The sequence below is a fragment of the Herpailurus yagouaroundi genome, unplaced genomic scaffold, assembly GCF_014898765.1.
Source record: "Herpailurus yagouaroundi ecotype Mexico unplaced genomic scaffold, PumYag 140, whole genome shotgun sequence".
Lineage (NCBI taxonomy): Eukaryota > Metazoa > Chordata > Mammalia > Carnivora > Felidae > Herpailurus > Herpailurus yagouaroundi.
The window spans coordinates 52214496-52238359 of record NW_024412395.1 but is presented as its reverse complement, the minus strand read 5'-3'; the positions used below and the strand labels follow the sequence as shown (position 1 = coordinate 52238359).

The window sequence follows — 23864 nt, the reverse complement described above, 5'->3', positions numbered from 1 at the left end:
AAAAGTAAGTCCATGGCTAACAAATAGATATTTCTGGGGCTTAGGGGCTTATTAGTTTTTTCTTCTGAGATTAGGAAAATTGCTGTGCAGCACCTTTTTTTAAATATATATCAAGAATTCTTCAATATTTTCAGTTTTTCTCACTTTATGAAATCATTGCTCACTCATTCACTAAGTGACTTATTTCCACACTCTGCCTGAAACAGGCATGATTCATTTCCCCATTTCAGAAGAACTACATGATAACTACACTTGATGGATTTTGAAGTTTTAACCATTCTAGAGTGAATATTAATGTTAACTTTTTGAATGCCGGGATCTTCTATGTTTTGTAGAAATTAATAAAAGCTAGTAACTGGCAAAGCCAAACATGAACCTTTTTCCACTCCCATTTCCATGGCACTACGTATACACTTATTCCTACAATTTTTTTGTTGTAGTTAGGATAGCAGCTTGATTCTTTGTATTCAGAAGAATTAATTCACTTGTAGCTCTCTTTGCATCTGTCTTAGAATAGTGCTGATGTTGGCTTTTTGTTTTTTCAGATACATGCTTCATTTTCATTGCAGATAAAGGAGAGCAGTATAGTTTTTCACCCACAGATACTCTTTCCCTCACGTATTACTTTCCTTGGGTAATGTTAGTGATGATTATATCAGCTACAGTATTTCTTATTAGCTGATACATTTGCTTTTCACTCTAAATTTATTTTTAAAGGTCAACTGAAAAGCACATTTTTAATAAAAAGTATAAATACTCTAACATAATCTTACCTTTTATGTAGCTTAAGGATTTAACAGAAAAGAACTATATAATAAAATACATGGAGACTATGCAAATTATACCCAAAACAGTTTTTAAAAAATGACCTTTCACTGGTAGTAATTATGTGCAAATTTACCCAGTTATCACTTACTAAAAGCTAGTAGTTGCAATAGGAATAATTTACTGTCTTTAAGAAGTTGGTTCTTTGAAGCAAGACTACTAACTGTCCCATTTTATGTACCTGTACCACATGTGGAATATGGATTTAAGGAAACTAACAGACTGTGTGTCAGTTAGCTTTTATGGTTAATCCTGTTTTGATACCAGTCTTTGATAAATCCTAGTTATGGGAAAGCAGTTTATCTTTTTGATTTGAGGAGTTCTGTAAGATTGTTGTTTGTATTCAGATAATTCTGGAATTGAAGAAAACTACATGGATATGCTTTTCTAGGATTGTTACTAAATTAACACAAATATATATATTTTTTTAATTTTTTTTTAGTTTATTTTTTTAGGGAGAAAGTGAGTAGGGGAAGGGTGGAGAGGGAGGGAGAGAGAATCCTAAGCAGGCTCTGCCCTGTCAGCACAGAGCCCAATGCAGGGCTCGAACTCACGAACTGTGAAATCATGACCTGAGTGAAAATCAAGAACCACATGCTTAATCGACTGAGCCACCCAGGTGCCCCTAACACAAATATATTTTTTAAAAATCCCTGAAAAACCATCATCCTTGTAATAGATTCTCTCTGTAGTCATACTGTTATTTAAATGATCCTACTTACCCATCATGGCATCCCAAAATGATGAGGAAATAAGAATTTTGAAGGTTATTAGAACTAATAACTATGTCTTGCCCCTGCTGTTACTTAAGTTTGTGATGTGAACAGCGTGCATGTGTTGCTCTTTATTTTTTAGTCTTTAAGTTTTGTCCTCTTCTATATTTAAAATACTTGATTGGGGCGCCTGGGTGGCTCAGTCGGTTAAGCGGCCGCCTGCGGCTCAGGTCATGATCTCGCGTCCGTGAGTTCAAGCCCCGCGTCGTCGGGCTCTGGGCTGATGGCTCAGAGCCTGGAGCCTGTTTCTGATTCTGTGTCTCCCCCTCTCTCTGCCCCTCCCCCATTCATGCTCTGTCTCTCTCTGTCTCAAAAATAAATAAATGTTAAAAAAAATTAAAAAATAAAATAAAATAAAATAAAATACTTGATTAACTAAAGAAAATAATACATATAGGAAATTTGACATCTCAGTATGGAATATTAAATAATGTTAGTAGGGATTGGCCTTAATGTATGTGTTTTGGGTTGTGTGTGTGAGAGGGAGAGTAAGAGTGAGAGTGAGAGAGAGAGAGAGAGAGAGAGAGAGAGAGAGAGAGATTTATAAGCCCTGAATATAAGTGCTGGAAGTTTATTTTGAAAAATATAACCAATTTGTAATTTGAAACAGGCTTAGTCAAGAATCCTCAGCACCAACACAAATGTATCTTTGCAGACCGAAGGAATCAGCTAAACAATTTGCAGTCATCTCAATCTCTACTAAAACAAAAATCACATCCAACATGCCACCTGACACCATTTCTTTCTCTCTCTCTCTTTTGCTCCTTGCGATGTGGCATTCATCTCTCCTTGTGCCTCCGTTCTGAAGAGATAACAGTATAGCAACAACTCTGCCATTGAAATCCTGTTCTCTGACCGATATTGGCACCTGCAAAGAGAAACAACCAGTAACAGGCAGCAGCAGCATCAGTATTAATCTTCCATGATGAAATCTTTACAGGTCAAGAACAAGCACACAGCTCTTTTCTCACTCCTTCACAGTGGACCATGCATCTAGTTGAAATGGAAGACAATGGATTGTCTACAAGCCTTTTGAACAGTGGAGAATACAGGGCATTGGTTTTAGGTGAATTGACCCCCAAATATTCTTGAAGTTTGATATCTCCTTTGGTCTTTCTAGAATACCATTGTCATCTGATTTATCAAATCCTTAGTATAACCACAAAGAATAAATTTGCATACGTGACATTTCTTGTCACTTTAGGTTTGAATAAAAATATGAAAAAAACAGTATAATTCTAGAGGACTTAATTTCTAAATCTGTGTGTTCCCCTTTATATTCATGGCCATGACTAGAAGAAATCTCTTGGGAATTCTTCTCTCAATTAAAGCCAACCACATTGTACATTATATTTCTCTAGAACATAAGAGGCTACTTGTATATACAGGCAGTAGTTTTAAGTGGAAGTCTGATGAAAATGCACTATAGTAGAAAAAGTCATGATTAAGCCCATGAAGAATGTCATGAGGTTCTTGACTTCTTGGCATGTGTGGGCAAGAAAAGTGCCAAGAGGAGTGTTAGATTTCTAAACTTGACATTTTGTCCTTACTACTGCTTCCCTTTTAAGAACAAGTGGTAGTCTATAACAGATGACTGTGACCGTGCCGAGAGATCATGGAACTGGCTGTCAATAGGAGAACTCCCAGTGTTCGTATTTTATCTCTTGCGCTTACTATGAAACCATAAACATTCCTTGCCCTGTGTTTCCACATTTGCAGTCATTTATCTTAACTTGGTAGTAGATGTTCAGTTACCAAAATGAAACTTTAGAGGTGAAATGTGTTTTGCTTCTGTAATGTATAATATTAATCCAGTTGTTTTATAAGCAATGGAATCTTTTTAATTTTGGAAAGAATTTTAGAAGTCATGTTAGCAATTGGTCAGAGCAGAGTTTAATTCAGATTTGTAAATTCAGTCTAAAGATCACTGTTTCACAAAAAAAGAAAAACAATTGCTTGACCACTGGCCCTTCCCAATGAGAACTGTAGCTCCATGCCATTTACGATAGACCCTTGAACAATGCAGGGGTTATGGGCACCAATCCCCCTTTACCCCCATGTGCACAAAAATCTGCATATAACTTTTGCTTCCCCAAAACCTAACTATACTAATAGCCTACTGTTAACCAGAAGCTTTACCAATAACATAAGCAGTCAACTAACACAAATTTTCTGTTATATATAATACTGTATTCTTACAATAAAATGAGCTAGAGGTATGAATCCACCCATATCCTGAAGAAGGTTAAAAGGAAGCCTGCAGTGGGGAGAAGGGCTACGATGTGTTGTAGTAGGGCATGGTGCCTGTACATGCTGTGGCATGCTGTCAGCACTTTGGTTTGTGTTGAACATCAAGGAATTTCACTCCTAGCCTAATACAGCAGCTGTAATTGCTTTCTTAAGAAATGTACTAAATATTTAAATTTTGCCGATCAGTTGAATTGTTATATTTATTTGCTTCTGGGAAGGGTTTTATTTTGTTTTGTTTAAATAGAATGGAGGAACTAATGGAATCAAACCCTGCCTGTTTCAACAGTTATTCTCAGGGGTTTTAATGCATGTATTTATGCATTTGAAGAGAGAATAAAAAAACCACCCCAATCGCCATACCCCACACCGTCCCCCTAAAAAAGAAGGAAATGAAGTGCAGAGAAAGGAAAACATTAAGGTTCTAAAATAATTATGTAAGGCAGGGAAATACACCTGAGGGAGATAGAGTATTCTCCCATCAGTAATAGCCAGCTCCGTGATTGGGAATAGGAGTGAAGGGATTTATGTAGTTAGGAAAGAAACCTTCCACTCCCCAAGGAATTTCATAATTTTTGTCCCTTCTCCTCCTACCCCAGTCCTCCATCTATACAATATACTCAAGCAAAAATAGGATTATGGGCAATAGTTTCAAAACCAATCTCTATAAATTCAGATTTGCTTTATCTGCATGGTTTTTTGGTTTGTTGGTTGGTTCGTATTTCCAATGGTTCTTATCTCTCACATCCATAGGTAGGATATGAAAGCATGTAATAGACATAATCTGGGAACACACAATAGGGATAAAGTTGAAGTAAACTGGTAATGATTTTCTTCTTAATTCTTTTTTCTGCACTGCCCTTTCTTTCCATTAGCTTTTAATAGTGCCTTTTGTTAATTTCTCCTTTCCCTTTCTTGGTGATAAACTTTTAGAATGACATAGTTTATGACATTAAAAATTTGAGGACCTGCAGATACTAACTTTTGAGGGATTAATATTTGTTCATATTACTGAAATGAATTTGGAGTTAAACTTTTTGAAATCTCATTCTGAACTTGTTTTCCTAGACCAAGCAACGTTTATAGTGCTGTTGAATAGACTGTTGGAAGTGATATGCTTTTTTCTCTCCTACAATCTTCATAATACACTATGCAGAATTTCTTTTTTACCAACCCTCTTGGAATATAGGCAAGTTGAGAATGATACATTAAAATCCTTTCTAACTTATCTTCCTTTATAGAAAAGCAGCACTTCGAAAAGAGGTTTTTTGTGTGTATAACATGTAACATATTCAAGATTTGTTAAAGAAATATAAACTCAGGTGTTTAATTTTTTCAGGAAATGTATCAGTTTTACCTGTGATAATGCATTTTATAACTCTTAAAGCTTTATAGCTTTAATGCCTACATACCCCACCTTTCAGTAATTGCTCTTTTAAAAATTGCCATTATGGGAAATGCTCAGAATTTCACCTAGCAGTTTTCACCTGGCATTTTGCAGAGATTATCTAGTACCGTGACTGACTTTTGGCTTAGAGTGTTGAGCCAAGAGGACATTAAGTTGCAAGAAAAGACTTTGATTACAAATAGAAAGCATTTCTGTGTCAAACTTCTGCTGAGAGACAAATGTTTTTGGTTGAGTTGCTGTGAAATTTACCTTCCACGTAAAAATTTAAAAGCTATAAATTTTGGAAGGTGTGTTTCACAGGTTACTTAAACAGTAAGGCAATATTGAGATCTGTTGTTGTATACTTGTATGACTTGGTTTTTAATTCAGAATATTAAGAGCTTATTTTAAGATACTGTTAAAATAGCTGTAGAAATACTGTTAAATTGTCCATTGCTACAGCTTTCTGTTTCAACAGAAAAGAGCCATGTCCTTTTAAAACTGTATGTGATCACCAAATCTACCTCTCTCTCTAAAACAGTCTCTTCTTACCCATGTCCCTTCTGTACCATAATTGCCTACAGAGACCAGTTCCTTTCCAGAGATGCTATTTCTTTGTATCTTCTAGATAACTGCTCAGCTAGTAGATGACTCCGGAATTTTTACTTGGTATTCTTATTAAGCATGAGCTATCTGTTTGGATTATCTCTCTTATATTTTAGTAAGCTTGCCTAGTTTTGCCATGGTTTGAGGATTCTGTTCTGTAATGAACTCAGGTTAGTTGTGAGCCTGGGTCATACTTGCTTCTCCTGAACCCTCTGAAAATGATTAGTTCTGAGGATGGCCCAGAGATTAATGTTGATCTCAAGCAAGGAGAGTGTAGTCTGTAGGATAGATCTGCACTAAATATAAATTATTTATATTTGGAAATGATCTGCACTAAATAGAAGTTAGTTGATGAGACTACTGTATTCTAGACTGTTGTACCCTGGGGCCATACCAAAATTGGGTCTTGCCTCTTTATAGAAGGAAAGGGTACTAGGTAGTATTGCCCTAACATTTGCCCAAAAGTATGTGTATTAATCTGCTTGGGCTGTAATGACAAAATACCATAGACTGGGTATCTTAAAATTTTTCTCACAGTTCTAGAAGCTGGAAATCCAAGATTAGGGTCCAGCAGGTTCAGTTCCTTGTGAGGATCTATCTCTTCCTGGTTTTAGATGGCTGTCTTCTCAAGTCCTCACCTGTCTTATTCTCTGCTCTCACAAAGAGGGGACAGGATGGGGAGGATAGATGTCTCTCCCTTCCTCCTTATAAAGCCACTAATCCCATCATGTGGGACCCACCTTCATGACCTAATCTAATTCTAATTACTTCCCAAAGCCTCCATCTCCAGATACCATCACATTGGGGTTTAGGGCTTAAACATAGGAATTTTGGGGGGGGGACACAAACCTTTAGTCCATAACAGTATATATCCTTTGTTCAGTGGGGTTTAAGAGAAATTATTTATAAGAGTTGCAGAATTATCTCCCCCCCAGAAGTATGTCACTTTGGTTTAAGGTCCAAGATACTGTGGAATAAATAGTAAATTAGAATATGGGAGCTGTAAATATATTTCACTGACTATAGAGGATTTATATTTATCTGTATGTAAGACTTGGTTATAATTCCTTCCCTTGACATTTCCTCTTAAATACATAGGATCTAGCTTTTTTTTTTTTTTTTTAGTGCTTCTGGCATCATTTTGTTTTTTCCTGTAAACTTTATAATTCAAACCAAATGCAGCTTGCCTGTGCTTTTTGTATTGTAAGATTTTATGGGACATATTTGTCTTGTTTTATAGAGGATAAAAAGGTTTACTTAACTGACACGGATAGACATTTTACCTTCTTTAATAAGTATTTTGTGATCTTGGTTACTGCCATTGGATAAACCTCTGAAGATTAACAAAAAATATTAAGCACATGTAACTATGTGTCAACAATCTAGTTGGATCTCATAATTACATATTTATTGATTCAGTAAGATTTAGTTTCTGTAAATTCACTTTTGAAATAGTATCCCCTTACCACAATTTCAAATAAAAGTTAAAACAATTTTTTCAGCTGGTATCCTAATAGGCATTTCATGGTTTTATCAGATATTTAAAAATCCACCAGCCTACCAAGTGTTTAGTAGTTTCCTGCATGTGTAAGAATCAAATTAATGGCAAGTTTTAAGACAGCAAATGTTAGTAATATGAAAGGAAAAGGTTGCCACTTTCTATGTTCTGTGCTAGAAATGAATTTGAATTTTTTCATACTCCCCAACATTTTCTACAGCCAGTTCCTTACTGTACTTCATATGACTAAATTAAGACAACTGTGATTTGAGTATCGTTCCAGAAGTTTTTCATCTATTTCATGTCCTTATAATGAGTCTTCAATTATTTAATTCCCTAGACTATTACCTTTCTTTTTTTCATTGAAATAAGGAATATTTGTGACTGAAGCTGTATTAAGTGCATTAGTTTCAGTTAAATTAAGACAGTCTGTTTAGTGTGTCTATTTTCTAAAGATCTCCAAAATTCTAGGAAGGCTGATCTTCATTTAAATTTATTTTTAAACGTTCTATTTGTCATCTAATTTTTACTTTATATTAAATATCTCTGTAACAAGTAGTGGTTGAGTTTTATTTTAAAACAATAAAAAAATAACCTCAAGGGTCAAGTGGAATACAAACAACATACTTAGATTTAGTTTTTTTAATCTGTGAACATTTTTCTTTATCTTAATTAGAATCTTCTTTTCAGTTTAAGCCTTAGATAAAGGTGTTATAGACTTTATATCTCTATTATTTGCTTTGGAATGAAATGATATTTATATTTTCATAGTAAACTTGAAAATTGCTTTTTAGATAAAGGATTTTTAAAATCAGAAGATAAATCATTAAACGAAAATGAGCTAATATAATACAGAAATATTTAAGTGTAATACTAAAAAACAACCTCTATTCCATGTGGTATAGATTTATAATGATAGCAGATACACATTTAGGCCAAAGCAATTTGTATTTGTTTATTTCCTCAACAAACACTAATTCAAAAATACTATAAAATTGGGCATTTCTAGAATTTTCCACCGAAATTTGATATATTCTTATCTGTCCCTTACGTAGTATTCAAATTTATATTGACAAAGAGATATGTAAGATGGGTGATTGTTTATTTGGGATCTTATTTTTTTTTAATGTTCTCAAAATTGTATATTTTGAGACGTGAAAAATATTTTCAAAAATTGTATATCAAATGTGAAAGAAAATTTCATTAGGATTTGCCTCTATCTGCTCTAATAACTGAGGATCTGCCACAGCTATCCGTGTAGTTTTTATTTTAGTCTCTTTACGATTACAGAGAGATTTACTTGAGTGGTCAGATTGTATGTGTGTGCATGTTTGTGTATATCAAACACTATAAGGCCTAGAAATAATCAGTGGTTCTGTCTTCTTCCTTTTTTTAACTATTGTAAAATACCTTCATTTCATTTGTTTTGTATTGCTAAATTATTCCCTCTTAAATTAAAATCAGGATGTATCAGAAATAAAGCTCTCATTTTGTGTTATAAGTCAGTTTCAGACTACCTTGCAGTCATTTTCAGTTTAGATGTTATAAAAATAGATTTCTTGTAGTACAGAATAAAACTCAGCATCTCATTAGGTATAGATTTTTATGTGGAGGATGGTTTCTTGAAATAGGCTTTTGCCTTATCTCTTTCCATCTTTCAGGCATTGAAAGTGCACTTTGGTCTTTTAACTCAGTGGTACTTTATAATATACTATTCTTCCCGTCATTGTAAAAAATTGATGCATGGGTAAAAATATCTTTTTTATATTGCAAATAAATTGAGCTTGTTATAGTCCCCTCTCTTCGTTTTCAGGAAGAGGCAGAAATCCAGGCAGAACTTGAACGTTTGGAAAGAGTCAGAAATCTTCACATTCGAGAGCTCAAAAGAATAAATAATGAAGATAATTCACAGTAAGTCATTATTCATATTTTACAGTTTTACATGATAAAAGTTTTTTTCTTCCCTGTGAAGAGCATAAACACAATATTTCCTTATTGGGTAGCTTCTCATCACACTTAGAAAACGATCCAGAGTCCTTCCCATGGCTCAGAAGGCCTTGTATGATCTTTTCTCTGGCCACCTCACCACTCCCATCTCTCTCATCCTCCCCTTATTTATATGTTGTAGATAAGCTGGCCCCCTCAAACATGTCTAGCACATTCCCACCTCAAGGCCTTTATGCTTGCCATTTTCTCTGCCTGAAATGTTGTTCTTCTGAATATCTACGTGGCTTACTCCTTATTGCACTCCAAATGACCATTAGAGAGACTGTCCCTAGGCCACCCTCTAAAATAGCAGTCTTTGACTCACTCCATTCCCTCTCTCAGTATCATTACCTTGCTTTATTTTTTCATAGCATCTATCACTACCTGGAATTACAGATTTATTTTTCAGTTCTTGTCTGTCTCCTCCAATTAGAACATAAGCTACATGAGAGCCGAGGCTTAGTTTTGTTCTTGCTGTATCCCCAGAGTCTAGACCAGTACCTGGCACATGATAGGCACAAAATAAATGTTTGTTGACTGAATACCAAAGTTAGTATTACAGTAGTGAAGGAGAAATTATTTCAACCAACGGGGACTTCAGTAAGCCGTGTTTTCATCATTATGCAAAAACTGTAGAAGAAACAGAAAAGAAGTTTCAAGGTATAGCCTCTGTCCTTAATCCCTGCTTATCAGAATGAGTGCCATAGATACTAAATGCTAAAGAAATTCAAAAGAAGAGGAGATGACTGGTGGGAACTTTATGAAGAAGATAGAAATTAAGCAAGGCACTACTTGGATTTAACTGATGTACAGGAAAGGAAGGGTGGTCTTTTTATCCTTTATCTGTGAGATTTGTCATGTCATTTAAAGCTTCATGACTTAATTTGAATCTCAGAATTGGAAATGGCCAATTTCTCTTGTGAACTATAAATAATCTTGCTTACAAGAAGGCCTATCCATGATCATTGTATTTGTACAATTCATAAATACACAGATCATTCTTCTGTATAAGGTGAACGAAATGATATAGTTATGGAATAACCTAAAATGTACCAGATGAAAATTCTAATAAAGCAGGTAGGACAAAACTAATTTACAGTTGGTTGTTCTGAAAATTATGTTCAAACTTATTTATGGATATGACTTAGTCCACTTGATGAAAATCAAGTGAATTGTTACAGCTTTACCAAGCAGAGGGGTGCCTGGCTGGCTTGGTGGGTAGAGTGTGTGACTCTCAATCTCGGGTCGTGAGTTTGAGCCCACACTGGGGGTAGAGTTTACTTAAACAGAAAAAAAAAAAAAAACAAGCAGAATCTCTTTTATTAACAAGTTCTTCAAGGAAAAAAAAATTGTCAAAGTTATATTCAGTTGATTTTGAACAAAATATAATGTATTTGCACCTGGAGTTAATAAAGCTATCATTGTTCAAAACAGATGAACATAAGGGAAGGGAAACAAAAATAATATAAAAACAGGGAGGGGGACAAAACAGAAGAGACTCATAAATATGGAGAACAAACTGAGGGTTACTGGAGGGGTTGTGGGAGGAGGGATGGGCTAAATGGGTAAGGGGCACTAAGGAATCTACTCCTGAAATCATTGTTGCACTATATGCTAACTAATTTGGATGTAAATTTTAAAAAATAATAAAATTTAAAAATTTAAATTAAAAAAAATAGAGCTGTCATTGTTTTTGTTTTTGTTTTGTTTTGTTTTCTTGATGTCAAGGGCACACATTTTGGAATCACATTTTTCTGCTAAGTGCAGTCATGTATTAACTGTTGGTTGACCTGAGCAAGTTAGTTAACCTTTCTGTGTGGTGGTGTCCTCATCTGTAAAATAAGAGATGGTAGCAAGTCCTGCTTTAGAAGGGGTTGGCTGAGAAATAATTGAGTTAATACATGTGAATGCTTAATATATAGCAGAAGCAATAAGTGTTAAGTAGTAATAAGAGTAGTATTATCTGTGAGTGATTTTTAAGTTTCGTTTTAAAGCTTCCTTTTTTTAATTGGGAATTGAAATTTTATTTATACAAGTCCAAAGGGTAAAATTTAATCACGTATGAAGGCCAACTTATAAATACAATTATTTTTAATCATATGTCAATACTGTAAAATCTGGATTAACCATCCTCTCAATATAAAAGTATATTTCTACAAGGGAAATAATTTCTTCTGAGTAGTTACAGGATTTCATAAAGATCTTGGAAATAAGATAGTTGAGAAGTCTTTATCAGAGTGCTATAATTTTGGTTGTTGAACTTGAATATTCAGCTGTAAATGTTCAGCTTAGTGAACACCAGAGTTAAGATGGAAAGTAGTCATGCAAGTAGAGAAAGAAAAGCAGTATAGAATGGAATTAGAAATTAATAGTGGAGTAACTGAGAACAATAACTCAGAGTAGTAGAAGAGAGAGTGGAACTTTATTGTGGAAGAAATCTTTTTTGTGTGTGTTTTTTGCATGCCTAAGTGTCTTTTTCTCCCACCTTTAAGGTTCAAAGATCACCCAACGTTAAATGAAAGATATTTATTACTTCATCTGCTTGGTAGAGGTGGCTTTAGTGAAGTGTATAAGGTAATGTAAATTTTTTTCTTTTCTTCACACTAATAGAGCAAAGATACAGGGGTACATGGTTAAAGAGGTATTTGTCTTGGGGTGCCTGCATGGCTCAGTTGGTTAAGCATCCAACTCCTGATTTAGGCTAGGTCATGATCTCATGATATGTGAGTTCAAGCCCCATGTCAGGCTCCATGCTGGTAGCACGGAGCATGTGTGGGATTCTCTTGCTCTCTCTGTCTGCCTCTCCCCTGCTCATGTTCTCTCTCTCTCTCTCTCAAAATAAATAAACTTAAAAAAAGAGAGAGGTACTTGTCTTTTATTGATTGATTTTTATGTTTCAGCTCTCATTACAAAATAGTCTGGTGGCTTATGTTGTCTTGTCTCAAGAATCTGGACACTATCCTTGTGTCATGCTAATATCTGACACCTAGTTATCAGTAGCCAATCTGATAACAGTCATTAGAATCAAGAGTGGCAGGTAGCCATCTAATATAGTACATTTATGGAAAGATTGTACCCTTTAAACGTGTCACAAGTATTACATGTCCTAAATTTACCCAAATTTCTACCTATTTTAAGGCCAGTGTTTCTTAAATGCATCTCTGTAAATGTAGAAAAAGTTTTAGTCACCATGTTTAGTGTTTTGTATCTTAACCTTTTTTCACTTTACATTGTATCTTTCTGCCCAACCTTTAAAATTCTGTAGTTCCTAAGGTCTTTTATCATTCTGTATACTCCTTTTCAAATACAGGTTTCCCCAGCTATCTAAAATAGAGCATTACTGTGAAACCTTTCATAAGCCAAAAGTGGCGTAAAGGGAAGCGTATCTCCTGCTTTCTGAAGTTTTGTCAGGCTTCTTCACTTTTTACAAAAGACCTATATTAGAGGGGGTGCCTGGGTGGCTCAGTTGGTTAAGAGTCCAACTTTGGCTCAGGTCATGATCTCACAGTTTGATCTCCTCATCAGGCTCTGTGTTGACAGCTCAGAACCTGGAGCCTGCTTCGGAGTCTGTGTCTTTCTCGCTCTCTGTGTGCTCGGTCTCTCTCAAAAATAAACAAACATTTAAAAAAAAAAAAAAAAGAGCTATATTAGTGCCTGTGCTCCCTAACTGAAAGAAATCCAGAGAGGATTTTTCACTCTTACAAAAAAAGCCATTACTGGGGGCACCTGAATGGCTCAGTCAGTTGAGCGTCCATCTTTGGCTCAGGTCATGATCTCATGGTTCACAAGTTCAAGCCCCACGTCGGGCTCTGTGTTGCCAGCTCAGAGCCTGGAGCCTGCTTTGGATTCTGTGTCTCCCTCTCTTTCTGCCCCCTCCTCTGCTTGTGCTTTCTCTCTCTCTCTCTCTCTCTCTCTCTCTCTCTCTCTCTCAATAAATGGAATGAATGAATGAATGCCATTACTGTATCAGTGTACGTATAGCCATTCTACACCTTCCTTCTGAGCTCCATACCTGTTGGTGTACATAACTTAGTCTGTTTGCCTCACTTGGATGCTTCATATGGACTGAAAACTTAGGTCTGAAATAGAAGTTACCTTCCTCTTCTCCAAAACCTTTTTCTTCTAACACTGCTCCCCACTTCAGTACATAGCGTTACCATTCATCTGCCCAGATGAAAAACACAGGAGCCATTCTTCATTCCAACTCTCCCTTAACTCCCTTCCCTCCACATAAAACCAGTCCCTGCTGCCTACTGCTACTAATGTCATTAAGCTCTCAAATCCAGCAATGACCCTTGTCCTCTCTTAGCCCAAGGTCCCCTTGTCTCTTACTTGCATTGCTGCCTGAGCCTCGTACTTAATCACCTTCTTTGGGGCACTGAGTTTCTCCAATTTTTGATGTATATACTGTAGCTAGAGTGGCCTTTTTATAAAACGCAATCTGATCATCTCACTCTCCTGCTTATAAGCCCCAGGGGCTTCCCATCTGCTCATAGCTAGGATGAAGTCATACTGAAGGTTGTACTCACCTTAAATTTCGATTCTTACAGAAGGCTTCCCAGTTGATCTGCCTTGTATAGTTCTTTGTTGACACTTTGTGCTTTGTTATGTGTTGGTATAGTCAGTGGTTAAGAGCTTGGGTTCTGAAGCCAGACAGGCTGGATTTGAATCCTGACTAGTTCTGACTCCTATTTACTAACTGTATATACTTGGCCTTATGACACCAACTCTGCTTCAGTCTTCATCTGTGAATAATAACAGTACCTACATCATAGAATCGTTGTAATGATTAAATGAGCTATCACAGGGAAATCACATAGAATATTAGTGTTTAGCAAATGTAAGCTCATCAGATTATTATTAGAAATCCTCTCTGTTCAGTGAGACAAGGACCATGCCTTCTTGGTTTACTGAGGACAAACCTAGATTCTAGTTCTTACTCTGGGAAATAATATGGGATTTGGATTCAAAAAACTTCAGTTCTGATCTTAGTTCAACTATGAGTCATTTTGTTTTTGTTTTGCTAAGTTGGATGAGCATTAAGACTCGTGGGCCCAACTTTCCTCACCCATCAGGAGTGATCTGTGAGCTCTCTCTCAATTCCTGGTTCTCTGATTCTAACAATAGTTCATCCTCAAGCACTTAATGGTTCAAGTAGGCTTACCCAGGCCACAAAGTAGAAAAGAAGATCATAGTAGCTCACTCTGGATCTAAAAATCACCAAAGTACAGTTAGTACTAGCTCAGCCTTAGAGTTGCCCAATTTTTGAGCCTGCTAACACCTTTCATGACAACCTTCTGCCACTGCCCTACAGTATTTGCACTGTTTTTAATGCCACAGGTGGGGGCTAAAAGGGGTTTTTCTTTTTGAAGAAAAGACTTCTATAGCAAATAGAAAATGCAGATTGGGCCTAATAACTTGAATCTTCAATACTGATCTAAATACTAAACACCACTCTTTCCAACCCATTCAAAAAGCCTTTTCATGGTAGCCAGGTCCACTGGGAAAGAAGCAGACTGTAAATCAAAAAATACAGACTTTTTTATCTATACCAAGGTGGAAAATACTGAATCAGTTGCTCAGTAATTACCACATTAGCCTATGGGAAGGGTATACTATACTCCCCTAATCTTGAGAGAAAGATGTATCATATAGAAGTCAAATATATATTGATAACTTTTATTAGTGTACTTAAAATTTTATTCTCTTCTATTATCCTTTATGCTTTTCTGCATTCTTTCACATGAGCTTCTTTTATTTTTATCCTTTTCTATTTCTTTAAACTTTTAATATTGTAATTAGTTCATGTTTAACATTTTATATGCTCTACCCTATTTAATCCTCTCAACAACCCAAACTTTACAAATGAGACTAAGGCTAAGAAGCTATTAGCACAAAGTTCTATAGTTGATGAGTTCTTTTTTTTTTTTAATGCTTATTTTTGAGAGAAAGAATGTGGGCAGGAGAGGCAGAGAGAGAAGAGAGAGAATCCGAAACAGGCTCCAGGCTCTGAGCTGTCAGCACAGAACCCGATGTGGGGCTCGAACTCATGGACTGTGAGATCATGACCTGAGCTAAAGTCAGGCACTTAACCCGCTGAGCCACCAGGTGCCCCGTATAGTTGATGAGTTCTGCCTCCAAAGTGGATATTCTTAACTACTGCATCCTATATTATTTCTGATCTCAGGCTTATGTGACAAGCAGTTTGTGTTTCCTGTTTATTTTCAGGTTAAGTTGATGGGGGTGTGGGGAGTAGGAACTGGGGACCTTCATTCTTATAAATGTGTACCTTTTAAGTGTTTATTTATTTATGTATTTTACATTGATTTATTTTTGATAGAGACAGAGCACAAGTGGGGGAGGAGCAGAGAGAGAAAGAGACACAGAATTCGAAGCAGGCTCCAAGCTGTCAGCACAGAGCCCAATGTGGGGCTCGAATTCACAAACTGCGAGATCATGATCCGAGCCGAAGTTGGGTGCCCAACCAACTGAGCCACCCAGGCGCCCTTAAGTGTTTTGTTTTGTTTTTTTTAAGGGATACCTTCAGGGGCACCCAGGTGGCTCAGTCGGTTAAGTGCTTGACTTCAGCTCAGGTCATGATCTCATGGTTTGTGAGTTCAAGCCCCACATCAGGCTCTGTGCTGACAGCTCGGAGCCTGGAGCCTGCCTCTGATTCTGTGACTCCCTCTGTCTCTGCACCTCCCACGCTCACTGTCTGTCTCTCTCAAAAATGAATATTTTTTAAAAAGTTTTTAATAAAGGGACACCTTTATGTATAAATCACAACAGAACCTAAATTAGTAGATCTCTCTTTGATGACATTCAAGTGTGTTTTTTTTTTTAATTTATAAATTACCCAAGACCTTAAAAGAATACTAATCATTCTTAATTTTTTTATGTAAGAATTAGGCTGATGATTTGAACAAACCAGTATAAGAACCTTTTTTTTAAAGACAACCAGTGAAAATTGAAGACAAGTTGGGTATTAGAAGAGATTTTAAGAAATTATTGATGTAGTTAGGTGTGATAAAATGATATGTGGTATGGTTATGGTTATGTTTGAACAGTTTCATAATCAAAGTTTATAATTTTTTAAACAGTTGGAAATTGTTAGGAACCTGTTTATTTTTTTTATTTTTATTTTTTTTTTAATCTTTTTTTTCAACGTTTATTTATTTTTGGGACAGAGAGAGACAGAGCATGAACGGGGGAGGGGCAGAGAGAGAGGGAGACACAGAATCGGAAACAGGCTCCAGGCTCTGAGCCATCAGCCCAGAGCCTGACGCGGGGCTCGAACTCACAGACCGCGAGATCGTGACCTGGCTGAAGTCGGACGCTTAACCGACTGCGCCACCCAGGCGCCCCGGAACCTGTTTATTTTTAAAGAAGTGGGGAGTTGCTAGAAAAAGGTAGAGGAAAAAGGTTTGCTTTGTCCGGCCCATAAAAAACACACTATAGCCATCTGTGCTGTTGGCTGCTTACTGCTACTGCCAGTAGAGAGGAGCCAATTCATGTGTAAAGAAAGAAAACAATAACTTTGTTTTATCTTGATTCAATATATTGGTACTTACGAACTTGAATATGAAAATTCACATTAAAGTTTTCTCTGATGTAGTATGATGGAATTTGTATCTTTTTTCCAGTAATAAATGTGTCATAGAACTATATATAATCATAGTTCAAAAACTGTAGTGTACATTCTAATTCCATATTACTGCAAAAATCATCACCAAAAAATTTGTAAAAATCTCTTCAGCTATTCAGTTGATCTTTGGTCCTAACTTTACTATGCCTTGAATTCTAGGCTTTTGACCTTTATGAACAAAGATATGCTGCTGTGAAGATCCATCAGCTTAATAAAAGCTGGAGGGATGAGAAGAAGGAAAACTACCACAAGTAAATATTAATACTTTCTGGTTTGTATCAAGTGAAAGTACATTTAATAGTCATGGAGAATGAATATACTCTCTTTTCTCATAGACATGCCTGCAGAGAATATAGAATACATAAAGAACTGGATCACCCTAGGATAGTTAAACTCTATGATTATTTCTCCTTGGATACAGATACGTAAGTGAATATAAGGATTTAGTTGTTTTTATTTTTTTTTATTTAAAAAAAATTTTTTTTTCCTCAATGTTTTTTATTTATTTTTGGGACAGAGAAAGACAGAGCATGAACGGGGGAGGGGCAGAGAGAGAGGGAGACACAGAATCGGAAACAGGCTCCAGGCTCTGAGCCGTCAGCCCAGAGCCTGACGCGGGGCTCGAACTCACGGACCGCGAGATCGTGACCTGGCTGAAGTCGGACACTTAACCGACAGCGCCACCCCGGCGCCCCAAGGATTTAGTTTTTAAGAGAAGCTGTTTGCTTTTTTGCTTTCCCTATTCTGTTATGATATACACTTCATTTCTCCACTGTGATAATTATTGGGTGATATTTTAAGTCTAATTTTTTTTCTCTTCATTGTAGGTTTTGTACAGTGTTAGAATACTGTGAAGGCAATGACTTGGATTTCTATCTGAAGCAACATAAATTAATGTCAGAGAAGGAAGCTAGGTCTATTGTAATGCAAATTGTAAATGCACTAAGATATCTCAATGAAATCAAACCCCCTATTATACATTATGATCTTAAGCCAGGTAATTAATAAAATTTGTCAAAATAATTTTATTTTTTTAAACTTTAAAGACTGTGGTTTTTATTTATTAAGTTATCTGCAAATATGCTTTGTGGTTTAGCTTTTTACAAAAAACTCCATGGAATACTAGAAGAATTTAAAATGTTTATTGTGTTACCACACTTTAAAATTATAATTTGTTTACATTTTTAACTATGTATTTTTAAATATCTGTTTGTTGCCCACAAGTCAGCATCTATGTGTCATTGAAGAAAAAAAAAAAACCTTATATTTTGTTCTTAGGAAACATTCTTCTGGTAGATGGCACAGCATGTGGAGAAATCAAAATCACTGATTTTGGTCTATCTAAGATTATGGATGATGATAGCTATGGTGTAGATGGAATGGATCTAACTTCTCAAGGGGCAGGCACTTACTGGTAAATGTATAATTTATCTTGAATTGAAATTGTGTAGACTACTTTTTGTGAGAGTTTAGTTTTTATGTTCATGTATTTTGGAGGTTACTGTGGTGAGGGGGTACTAATACGAAGTTTGAGTCAAGAAGGAGATTCCTGTCATCAGCCTTCTTTTCTCATCTGCTCTTAACTGTAAATATGAGGTAAGTGAAGGGAGAATGACTTGGGTGAGTGACTTCAGGATCTACCAGCCAGAAACGCCTCACATAGAAAATTACGGATTTTCTTTCTGTATATTCAAGTGATGTTTATCATGAGTAAAAATACTTACGTGAATATAACAACATAACTATTACAAGCAATAGTCATAAGCATGAAGCCCTCATTGTAGAAGTTTTTTGGTTTTTGTTGAAGATGAAGATTGCATTGATCTTACAATGGGAAAGAAGTTTAGCATATTCTTGGTCTTTGGACTTGACTCTCAGAAATCCCTTTTAATAACTTCATATGTATAAACTCTGGATAGAACTATAGATTCATAGATCTAAGTCTAAATGAGTGTCATTCCCTTCAGAGTACCAAGGTGTTGACAAAAATCACTTCTCAGTGAATTTTCAAACTTCTGGTCAAATGCACCAAAGTGGAGAACATAAGACTATAAGATTTCAAAACAAACTTAGTTTAGCAAAAGGAGTAAAATTTTAATTGGAGACAGAACTGTACACAACTTCATTGAACAGGATGGAGACTAGTTTCTAGAACAGTCTTCACACAGCCTGGGCACATAATAACCAGTTCCACAGGATGCCGCCGGTCTGTGTGAACTTGACTTTCCCTATATTCTTCTAAAACCATTTTACTCTCAAATTCTGCTTGTACCATTTTCTAGGAATATGAGTAAGATAGTAGGTCATGGATTTTTCTTCCATATTTAAAGAAAATTATCAAATTAGTAACCCCCTAAAAGTTAGTATCCTCAATCAGCAGTCTTTAGAGTTGCAGCATCGAGTCTCCTTTATAGAACCCTGGATTCTATGGACGACAGCTTGACGTAGTAGATTTAGACAGTTCTAAATAATAGATCATCCTTCCTCTGCAGAGTTTCCTGCTATGTTGTTTCCCTCGCACTCCGGCTTTGCTAGTGGAGGTCTGGGCAAGGAGATTTACCTCTGACAGGAGGGCTGGAGTATTTCCATGTAGTAACCTGGAATGTATTTCCCATAGAAACGTTTTTAAAAATGGTTTTAAGTTTCTTAGCTGTGTGTTTGGTAAACTGCGATGTTCTCTACAGTCTTTTACAATACATATATATAGTACTTTCACAAATTACATCTCATCCCCAGAAATGTATAAACTATTTGTCAGTTACCAGTTAGAAGAAAATCAGTTTTGTCCCCCCTTTCCTCTCAGGCCTCAAATGCAATTTTTCACTAAGTCCTCGTGGTCATTTCTCTCCAGCTTTGGGTCTCTCTCCCTACAATTTCTCTCTTTGGTTCTACACTTTTGCCTCAAGAGTGCAGCATAGTGTTTACAAGCCATTCTTGTGTCATAAATATACACAAAATACGTATTTTTATCATAAAACAAGTCTGGCTTTTTACTTGATTTGGGGGGTAGAAAAGGATTTACATTCCAAATAAATTATTGGTCATTTTTGTTGGTTCTTTTTCAAAAAGTTTTTTTTTTTTTAAGAAATCTATCCATTTCTGCTGAAATGTAAATGATTTTATCATAGTATAAAACTAAAGGAAAAAAAAAACTCCTTTCCAGGATTTTTTAAGTTTATCTAAATTTTAAGGTGGGAGATGCTTGCATCCCTGGTGGATTTTTTTTACTTACAATCTAAGGTGTGACAAATTTATTTTTACTTTTCCTTTATATAAAATTATGAACTTAAAAATAGAAAATAGTATTTTTGAATTCTTAACATATTTCAGATGCTGCTGTGTTCAAAAACTACACATTGAATAATAAGAGCTCCTTGAGCTCTGCTCACAGTTTAGTGGGATTTTAGTTTAATGCCATAATAGAGGTACCATAACATCTGCTGGTTACGTAGGGAGGGAGCAAAGCTCAGCCTGGAGGAAACAGAGAAGGCTTATGAAGGTCCAGTGGCTCTTAAAAGAGAGAAGGTACTCACCAAATGGAGTGGTCAGGGAAGGCATTAGAGATTCATATTAAGCATAGGAAGGTGGTGGGTAGTGGGGGTGGATGCAGCAGAGGGCATTGTTGGGGAACCAAGTGAATTGTTTTTGCCTAGCCAGTTTGAGGAGGTGTGGGAATGAAGGAGAAGAGGGAGTGCAGATTTTGGAAGTTTAAGTTGCTTCTAGATTAGGATGGGTCTGTGTGTACCAACAAGAGCTAGGAGGTCTTAATCTGGTGGTTCATGATGTTGCAGTTTTTTAAACAGAAGAACCAAGTGGTCAGATAGGTGCTTTAGGAAGAGAATTGTCTACGGTTTGAACTCAGGTGAAAGGGCATGGGAGAGCATTTATTATTGCTTGCTCAAATTAGAACATTGTAATTTCTAATGATTATATATATTGTCTACAGAAATGAAAGATTTGTTAGTATATATAATACGTATACATAATATGTGTATATTGCAGACTTCATCACAAAGTTGTAGGTTTTGACTCTAGAGTCAGATAACACAAGGATGTAAATGCTTCAAAAGTTTTGGTCATTTTCATTGATAAAAGTCCTAAGGTTTTATGTATAGATGACAGGAGTGTTCTGGGTATTCTAAATGTACACTGAGAAGGCTTTAAGTTACAGATTCTTAACAGTATCCTTTCCTGTTTTCTACCCTCCCCACCCCACCCCCCAAAAAAACTATAGGTATTTACCTCCTGAGTGTTTTGTGGTTGGAAAAGAACCACCAAAGATTTCCAACAAGGTTGATGTATGGTCAGTTGGAGTCATCTTCTTTCAGTGTCTTTATGGTAGAAAGGTAAGTTAAAGTATGCAGGATTCTGCTGTGTGGAGATAAGTTGAATTTCCTTTTTAAATGCAAAGTTTAACTAACTTCAAGTCAGTGTAGACCCTTCTAAGGAAAGCCAGGCAGCTTACTTAAGTTGCTTTTGGCATCCCTACCCACCCCCCCCCTTTTTTTTTTTAAAGTAAAAGAAGCTATCTGTTAATAGTGCTAACATTTTCTGCTATTTAGGGATATTGGAAAGTGGAAAACACTTTTCATTCTCCATTCTCTCTATTTGCTCACATTGTCTCCCCTCCTCCTACTCAGTTTAGCTTTCTCAGGGAAACTTCATCAAACTTAGCCTTAATTCTTTCCAAACCTCTCTTTATATTGAAGTCAGAACTGTGAGCTGCCACAGACACTTTCCCATCCCTGAGTTGTCATTGAAGGGAGTGTATTGTGATCAGGTATTTTATTCTTTGGAATTTTCACAGACATTTTCACTGCTTCTTACTCCTCTAATCGTATTTCAATTTTTTGACCAGTCATAATTTTGATTTCTTTTTATATTTTTATCTTGATTATATTGTAACAGCATTATTTTCTGTGCTTACTCACAACGTCTAAGCTATGTGGAGGATTGATTAGATGGGTTTACTCAGCCTGCTCTCAGAACCTTGTTTTAAGAAAATGCATCCCAAGTTCCAAATAACTGAGGACAGGATTTTTTAGAATACAAATCATTTGTATCTTGGGGATTCACTGATAATTACTCTTAAAATTTCTCACAAAATATTTAAACATTTTATTCTTTTTTTTTTTTTTTTAAGCCATTTGGTCACAATCAATCTCAACAAGACATTCTTCAAGAAAATACAATATTAAAAGCCACAGAAGTCCAGTTCCCTGTAAAACCAGTTGTAAGCAGTGAAGCAAAGGTATTAAATTTATGTAAATAGGTTTTGTGAAGTAATTCTTTTCATAAATTGTGCTTAAAACAAAGTACAATTGACTTTTGAACCACACAGGTCTACTTAATGTGGATTTTCTTCAGTAAACAGTACAATACTATAAATGTATTTTATGATTTTAACATTTTTTTTCTCTAATTTTTTATTGACAGAATACAGCATTTAATATGTATAACCTACAGCATATATATTACTCAACTGTTTGTTGTTGGTAAGGCTTCCAGTCAACACTAGACTATTTGTAGTTACATTTTTGGGCATTTAAGTTATATTTGGATTTTCAGTTGTGCCCCTAACCCCCACATTGTTCAAGGGTCAACTGTACTTACAAGTAAAGTAAAAGGGATCACTACCACAGTGAAATCAGTCCCGTTGGGACTGGTTATTTGCTCTGGAAAATTGTTTCTTCGGTCTTTGGTTTTGATAGTTTTCAAGACCCAAATACAGTCCCTGATTCTTTGATCACACCGGCTTGCTTTGTGGAGAGCAAGGGAAAATCACAAACTTATGTTAATACTGAAGTATTTTAAGTGTATAAGAAGTAATAAAAGTAGTAATAACTACCATTTATTTAGTGCTTGTGTGCCAAGCATTGTGTTGATACTTTATCTATTAACAACCTTATGAGGTGTAGATCAGTTTCTTGTTATTCCCATTGTATAAAGTAGGAGGCCAGCTAAGCCATCGTAGAAGTACTTTGCCCAGAAGCAAACTAGCTAGTAAGTAGGAGAGCTGTGGACCAAAGTATTCACTTACGCTAGACTCCAGAATTCACTGTTGACCGTATGCCACCCTACAGTAGCTGTGGAAAAAGCCTGACCTCTTCATCACCTGTGCTTCCATGTAGCGGTCTGTGAATCTGTAATAGTGGCTTCCTGTAGTTCTAATCCATATGTCTGTGTGGTAACACAGAATAGCCATTTCTAATTAATAGAATGTTTACAGTACTTACATCTTCCCACCTTCATCCTGTTGGCCTTTCACATTTGTATTTTCACTCCTGCTTTGTTATCCTTCTCACAAAGCTCATTTCTCTGTGAGCCCTGTTGGCATCTTTTCCTTTTTAAAACCTATGAAATTGCTGAGAAAAAAAACACATGAAGTTCCCATTTTTTCTGGTGTGAGTAGTCTAGGCTATAAGGATAATTCATAAACAGGCATTATATAGTTTCTTAGAATATAGATAAAATACTGCTAGATGTTACCATTCATTGAGGTCATAGTGACCTTCATAACTGAAGATGTACTTACTAGGGTTTTTTTGTACTCTGTGCTTTTTGGAACCATCTTGTATTTCATTTTGTCTGTTACATCTTAACTGGTGCTTTAGCAAGTTATTTGGATGACTCTTAGAAGATAATTCATTATCTTCTAGATATAAGAACATCACGTATTTTTCATAAGGTAAATCTGTCTCCTTTTGTTGGCATCTAAATTCTGCCTTCATGAGAACAGAAACTAAATGAATCAACCGGCAGAAATGACCAGGCATGAATGTAGTGTGCCAAAAAGAAGTCCCATTTGACAATCCCTGAGTCTAGCCTTAGGCTCTTCCTAGGCCCCCCCACCTCAGATCTGGGATGGGGAAGATCACATTGTTTTTTGTGGGGTTT

General features: G+C 36.0%; 1 protein-coding gene across 1 annotated transcript in view; it reads left to right on the top strand.

Moving 5' to 3' along the window:
* The window catches only part of TLK1 (tousled like kinase 1), a 156113-nt gene that overhangs the window by 125609 nt on the left and 6640 nt on the right, over window positions 1–23864 (top strand). The window contains exons 13-20 of the mRNA XM_040475359.1: window positions 9150–9247; window positions 11815–11896; window positions 17127–17218; window positions 17303–17392; window positions 17795–17964; window positions 18246–18381; window positions 21202–21313; window positions 22111–22218. Of these exons, the coding sequence (XP_040331293.1) occupies window positions 9150–9247; window positions 11815–11896; window positions 17127–17218; window positions 17303–17392; window positions 17795–17964; window positions 18246–18381; window positions 21202–21313; window positions 22111–22218 (888 nt within the window). The remainder of the gene's footprint in view (window positions 1–9149; window positions 9248–11814; window positions 11897–17126; window positions 17219–17302; window positions 17393–17794; window positions 17965–18245; window positions 18382–21201; window positions 21314–22110; window positions 22219–23864) is intronic.